Consider the following 7,476-nt stretch of genomic DNA (forward strand, 5'->3'; position numbering starts at 1 on the left):
GAATTAGCTGTCCAGTGATGACAATGAAGGTGATGAAGATGAGATGAAACCAGGTGCTTTGGCTTCATCCTTCATAATAAAAGTACGAGAAGACGTCCTTTTCCAGAACAGGCCCGTTTAATCCATGTTAAAAACTTGTTCAGACCTGTAGACCCCCTTGGCGATCAGGTCTTTGAACGTTGTGTTAAACTCCTCAGCTCCTGCTGTATCAGCAGACGCACCCTCTCCGTGCAGAGAAACACTTTTGAATACAAATGGCTTTTGAAATTTGTCGAACCATCCCTTGCTGGCACTAAAAGCAGTGGTTCGGTGGTTGAACCAGGTGCTCGAAGATCCAGCTTCAGGTTCGTCCCCACCCCTCCTCATTTAAATTGCCATGTCTGCAGCAAGACAATCATAAAGTAGTTTCACCTTTGTCCAGATGGTGTTGGTATCCAAAGTGATGTTTTTATTCTGCAATCATTAATCTGCATGACCAGTGCAGCTTCCATCTTAACAACTGTGCTGTAAAGGTGGAAAACATCCTCATAGGTACAGCCATCTTTAAGTTTGCCCAGAAGTTCCACTTTTGCTTTAATCCTCAGCATCTTCCACTGGCGTTTCGGATCGCCAACAGAAACTTTTGAATGCACAGAAAGTTTGGAACCGTCCAGTTGAAAAAGAGTGCAGGTAAACAGATGGTAACAGCCAATCAGCGCCCGGGTCACGTAGCACAACACTCAGTTTGCTCAAAGAGACATGTCCTCACAAGATTTACACTTTCTTGAGAATCATGTTTGTAAAGTTGAATTTTCGTAAAAACATACTTTTCCATATGACAAATTAAATTTTACGTTTGAAAGGCCAGTTCAGCAGTCATGACTTGGCTTTGCAAAAGTACTGCTGGGCAGAAAACAGTGGGCGGAGCCTCTACAGTTACAGCACAGCGTTAACTGAAGGGCAAAGTCATGAGGTCCTTATATGAGTGGCGATCGCAGCGGAGCCTGAATGAAAGCAAACTACAAAATGGCGACGCCTGTCCAAATTATTTTTTATTTGTCATTAACTTTTTCACAACCACATGAGTACAGTGATATTACCGTACAGGCCGCAATCATGTGTCTTGTATAGTTTATTTATTTTTTGGTCCAACATTATGGATTGTATGTCCACAAACCGCGATAGTGAGTCCGTAGAATTTGAACCGTGAAATAGCGAGGGACTACTGTGCAAACAAATTGACTAACCAGTCATGTTGACTAACCATTCATGTTGACTAACCGTCATGTTGACTAACCGTCATGTTGACTAACCAGTCATGTTTACTAACCGTCATGTTGACTAACCAGTCATGTTGACTAACAGTCATGTTGACTAACCAGTGTTGACTAACCAGTCATGTTGACTAACCAGTCATGTTGACTAACCGTCATGTTGACTAACCAGTCATGTTGACTAACCGTTATGTTGACTAACCCGTCATGTTGACTAACCAGTCATGTTGACTAACCTGTGTTGACTAACCGTCATGTTGACTAACCAGTCATGTTGACTAACCAGTCATGTTGACTAACCGTCATGTTGACTAACCAGTCATGTTGACTAACCGTCATGTTGACTAACTGTCATGTTGACTAACCAGTCATGTTGACTAACAGTCATGTTGACTAACCAGTGTTGACTAACCAGTCATGTTGACTAACCAGTCATGTTGACTAACCGTCATGTTGACTAACCAGTCATGTTGACTAACCGTTATGTTGACTAACCCGTCATGTTGACTAACCAGTCATGTTGACTAACGTGTGTTGACTAACCAGTCATGTTGACTAACCGTCATGTTAACTAACCGGTCATGTTGACTAACCGGTCATGTTGACTAATCGGTCATGTTGACTAACCGGTCATGTTGACTAACCGGTCATGTTGACTAACCGTCATGTTGACTAACCCGTCATGTTGACTAACCGGTCATGTTGACTAACCGTCATGTTGACTATCCGGTCATGTTGACTAACCGGTCATGTTGACTAACCGTCATGTTGACTAACCGGTCATGTTGACTAACCGGTCATGTTGACTAACCGTCATGTTGACTAACCGGTTATGTTGACTAACCGTCATGTTGACTAACCGGTCATGATGACTAACCGTCATGTTGACTAACCGGTCATGTTGACTAACCCGTCATGTTGACTAACCGTCATGTTGACTAACCGGTCATGTTGACTAACCGTCATGTTGACTAACCAGTGTTGACTAACCGTCATGCTGACTAACCAGTCATGTTGACTAACCGGTCATGTTGACTAACCGTCATGTTGACTAACCGGTCATGTTGACTAACCGGTCATGTTGACTAACAGTCATGTTGACTAACCGGTCATGTTGACTAACCGTCATGTTGACTAACCGGTCATGTTGACTAACCCGTCATGTTGACTAACCGTCATGTTGACTAACCGGTCATGTTGACTAACCGTCATGTTGACTAACCAGTGTTGACTAACCGTCATGTTGACTAACCGGTCATGTTGACTAACCGTCATGTTGACTAACCAGTCATGTTGACTAACAGTCATGTTGACTAACCAGTGTTGACTAACCAGTCATGTTGACTAACCGTCATGTTGACTAACCAGTCATGTTGACTAACAGTCATGTTGACTAACCAGTGTTGACTAACCAGTCATGTTGACTAACCGGTCATGTTGACTAACCGTTATGTTGACTAACCAGTCATGTTGACTAACCGTCATGTTGACTAACTGTCATGTTGACTAACCGGTCATGTTGACTAACCGGTCATGTTGACTAACCGTCATGTTGACTAACCAGTCATGTTGACTAACCGGTCATGTTGACTAACCGTCATGTTGACTAACCGTCATGTTCTGGTCGGGAAACGAATGGGGATCCTGTCCAAAGTAAAGATATTATTAAAGACCTTCATAAATCCTGAAGAACCACTGATCCAGATCAGTTTCAAACACCACAAGGAGGCCAAACTCTTTAGAATCTAAGTTTGACTAAATGAGGGACAACTCAAAACTTTTGCACATCACTGTACAAAATGAATTTTGCAAATGACCTTGTGGTTGGTAGCACAATATCGCTATTTAAAAATCCCCTTCTCATCAGGGGTAAAATTGTCTTTAGTGCAAAATGTGCCCGTCTGTGCGCAGAGTCATTGTTCGTCATCAAGCCTGCCTGCGATGATAATCACATTATTCTTCACATTAGCTTTGCTTATTTCATTATGACCTGCCTGACAGCTACATCAGCACACTGTAATGTGATTGTGCATCATTCTTTATCAACTTTAAGTCACCTGGCATGGTGAAAACAGTCTGCACATGCTACTGTGAATTTTATTAAAGCGTAATATTTAGGATTAACACGATTATGAATGTTTTTTTAACTAATCCAGACAGTTTGCAGCTTTTAAAAACTGCTTTTAAAGTCTTCAGCAAGTAGCTGAAGACTGGCTTTAGCTGACGTGAAAGGCTGCTGCACTTGAACTAAACACTTGGGCTGCCAACATGCAACTTTGAAATACGCCATTGGTTTCTACACACTGTAGTCATACACCAGATTACCTTAATAATTCTGCTCTGTGAGAAAAATTATTGAAGCATAGGAAAATGTCTAAAGAGATCTCATGGCAGTTTGTTCATTGTGTGTTTGTGCGTGAGGAGCTCCAGAAACAAGGTCTTGTCAGAACGTGTCTGTGCAGAGGTGTTGAAGCCCTCTGGTTGATGTGTGCACCTATAATCTATAACCCAGGCAGAGTTGCTGTTCCTCCTCTCTGGAGCTGCATTTGAAGTTTGCTTTTTTTCCTGCAGCAGCATGGCAGGTTTTATCTGAATTTGTAAGAAGCAGCAGCTGTGGCAGGCCTTGTTGATTTCCCTCCTGGATGCCGCCTTTTGGATGTTCAGCACAAACCAATTCCAACATACAATGTTCACTCCGCTGTCCCTGTGACCTTGCTGGAGTCGTGGCAGCCAAACGTTAAGCTTGTGTTGGACAAACCAGCTGTGTTTGTTGAACAAGTGCAGCTGGGTTTTCTTTTTAGGAGGGCAAGTGAATGAAGACTGAAGCCTGCCTTGAAAGAGAATTACTGTCACGTGTTTGAACAGCACTGACATGGGTTTAGGCTTTTTCCATCGTTTGCTTTAGCTGAAGTCCATAAAGCTGATGTAAGTTAAAACAATCCATTTTATATCTAAATACATTTTTATTTCATGTGATCCACACTTGAAAAGATTATAACATGATTCAGATTCATGTTTAGTGTAACACGGTGACATCCTTGAGCTGCGTTAAGAGGAAGAAACAAAAGATGTTAGGCTGTATCCTGAGTTGTTGCCTTGCAATAAACGGTCCATTCATTCATTCAACCTTTATTCATACCGATAAATCACACTGAGCCTCGAAGAATCATTTACAAGTGAGACCTGTTTAATCTGAACTGTTGTCACTTTGCAGCTTGGCCTTAACTCAGTCACTTCCACCAAATCACGTTCTGTCTGCAGGTATTTCTGAAGTTTTTAAACTGGAGACCAACGAGAACCTGAGGCTGACACTGGACTCCATGCAGATGCCCACAGTGGAGTACAAGGAGATCAATATGGACGACTACAGTATGTGCTAGGCTGCATGAAAAGAAAATGAAATTATCACTACACTAGTCCCTCTCTTATCGTGGGGGTTATATTCCAGACACCACCTTGATAGGTTAACATTCGCAAAGAAGGGACATTATATTTATTTTAGTATTTATATGTATTTTAAGGATTTATAAACCCTTCCCACACTCTTGCAATGTTCTAAACCCTTAAACCTACATATATGTACTGTACAGTACTGCAAAAAATGTATCACCAGAGAGGATACTACTACAACTTGAAGGATGAGTTCAGCTCGAGGATTATTTGTGACTTTTCTGACAGTTCTGTGAGCTTCATGGATAGATTGTTCCTTCTGACGTTGCACTGCAAAACTATTTTTACCACATCAGTTTCTCTTCTCGTGTTTGCTCCCTCCATTGCTGTTCTTTGAATTTCAGCAGAAAGCTGTTGGCTTCTGGGCTGTGTAGTTCTTTTTGACTTGCGTTACAGTGTAGGCTTATTGAAAGAAAACTACAAAATGCCGGAACATGTCCACATTTTTTTGTTGTTTTGTACTTTTGTCCTATTGTTGGTTCCTGCTCCTGTTAACATTTATCTGGTACCGTCCCAATCAAGTGAATAATATTAATGTTCACTCCTTGGGAGTCCAATGAGAGCGTACAATTAATTTTATAAAAGTACAATTAGCTGTCATTTCAAACCGTGCCCAAAGCCTGGCCCGGCCTGGCCCAATAATGTGCTGGATGGCGGGCCGGGTCGGTGTCGGGCTTCTGATTGTGTCAGCGGACATGCGTGGCTGGTGATCCAATCATATGGCAACATGGCTTGTCATACAATCACCAGCCGCATGCTGCCATTTCACCGCGAGCTGACCGGCCTTGAAAGAGGTAAAATAAAGTTTAGTTAAGCTTCAGATGGGAGTATACTGCCAGGAAGAGATCCATCGCCCAAATGAACGTTCATTCGGCCGCTGCACTCAGTGGACATGTGTGGCCGATGACCCAAACAGGTGACATCACAAAATATCTGACATGTCAGAGCACGGTCTGTGTCTGAATAATGCAGAATGCAGGCAGACGGCCATGAAAGGACAAACACCCCCTCAGTTCCAATCTTCTGCCCCTTTTATTCAGCCTGGAGTTGCACTCGGGTCCAAATAATCCGAACCGACTTGGCCCCGGCCCACAGCCATCATCTCCGAACCTCACCCAATCTGACGAATTAACAGTAATTACAGGTCCGAACCTGAAAAAAACCTTTTAATTGAGCTTTGACTGCTAAATACCACCGACTATTATTAACAGTTGGTGGACGCTTGCAGCTGTGGAGGCAGAAGATCTGAGCTGAGGAGCCGTCAAAGCGCATTAATGCTTCCCCTGCTTCTGCCTGCACTGGACCCTAATCTGACATGTTGGATATTTTGTGATCTCACCTGTTTGGGTCGTCGGCTGCTTGCGTCCGCTGAGTGCAGCAGCAAAATGAATGTCCATCTGGGCTGATGGATCGCTGGCAGTAGTCCATCTGAAGCTTCACGGAACTTTTTACCTCTTTCAACCAGCCGGTCAGCGCACAGTCAAATGGCCGTGTGCAGCAAGTGTGGTATGGCAAGCCATGTTTGCATATATTGGATTGTTGGCCGCATGTGTCCCTGATGCAATAAAAAGTCTGACACCGACCCGGCCCACACATTAAGCACATTATTACGGCCTGGCCCGGTCCGAATGGGTCGGGCGGGGCCGGTCTCTGAGTTCAGGTTAGAAATTACAGTCGGACCTGTAATTACTGTTAATTCATCGGGTCAGGGTGGGGGTTCAGAGATGATGGCTATGGGCTGGGGCCGGGTCGGAGTTTTTGGGCCCGAATGCAACTTAAGTACAATCTTATGTTGAAAACCCGCAAAACAGTGAGTCTGCGAAAATCGAACCGCGAAGTACTGAGAGACTACTCTATATCTAAACTATACTCTATATAGTTTACTCGGAGTTTATTCTGATATCTGATGTTGAGAAATATTACTGTTTGTTTGGCAGTGCCTGATTAAAGTTTATATACAAGTACATCACATTTATTTTATTGCTGTTTTTGGACAAATAATGTTAACATAAGATAAACAAACTCCACTAAGGGAAGTTTTTGAATTACATTGCATTATTATTTGAATTGTCATTTGGATGTTTTGTTTGTCTGTATTCCAGTCTTGTCCTTGCAGATCCTGAGACCTGCAGGCTTCATGGAGACGTCCCGCTACCCGCTGCTCCTGCTCATGTACGTATCTTCCCAGAAATAAAACATTGGTGTTTATTAACGTTGCTGATATTACACGAGCAAATGTTCATCCTGAGCAGTGTGCATATTAATCTACTTGTCCTGAAACCCAGACTGATAATTACAAAACAAAACAAGGAAGGTCCGTTCTAAGCCAGCAGGTTCTATTCAGCTAGAACGTGTCACTTGTTCAGCTCAAATCACCTTCTAGGAAATCAGTAGGGGAAAAAATTGTTTACATCATCTCACATATCTGAAAACTTTGGTGCATGTGTCAGCTGGCATTGCATTGAGTGCTTGTTTGTTGTGCAGCGATGGGACACCTGGTGGCCAAATGGTGTCTGAGCAGTTTGTTCTGGACTGGGATACCGTACTGGTGAGCAGTTTCGGTGCCATCGTGGTCCGTTGTGATGGGCGAGGCAGCGGCTTCCAAGGCACCAATGTTCTGCACCGGATCCAGAAGAGACTGGGCGAGGACCTGGATCAGAAGGATGCTCTCAAGTAGGAGCCTGTTTTTATTGTCTTTGAAAAATCCCACTGTCAGCTGTGTGGACAGCTCAACAAGAAAGAGACAAACTTGATTTGGATTTGAGGGCAGCAC

General features: G+C 43.3%; 1 protein-coding gene across 1 annotated transcript in view; it reads left to right on the plus strand.

Moving 5' to 3' along the window:
* The window catches only part of dpp6a (dipeptidyl-peptidase 6a), a 273,957-nt gene that overhangs the window by 263,266 nt on the left and 3,215 nt on the right, over positions 1 to 7,476 (plus strand). The window contains exons 21-23 of the mRNA XM_037694173.1: positions 4,515 to 4,622; positions 6,806 to 6,875; positions 7,188 to 7,376. Of these exons, the coding sequence (XP_037550101.1) occupies positions 4,515 to 4,622; positions 6,806 to 6,875; positions 7,188 to 7,376 (367 nt within the window). The remainder of the gene's footprint in view (positions 1 to 4,514; positions 4,623 to 6,805; positions 6,876 to 7,187; positions 7,377 to 7,476) is intronic.

The sequence above is a fragment of the Nematolebias whitei genome, chromosome 20, assembly GCF_014905685.2.
Source record: "Nematolebias whitei isolate Nwh7 chromosome 20, NemWhi1, whole genome shotgun sequence".
Classification (NCBI taxonomy): domain Eukaryota; kingdom Metazoa; phylum Chordata; class Actinopteri; order Cyprinodontiformes; family Rivulidae; genus Nematolebias; species Nematolebias whitei.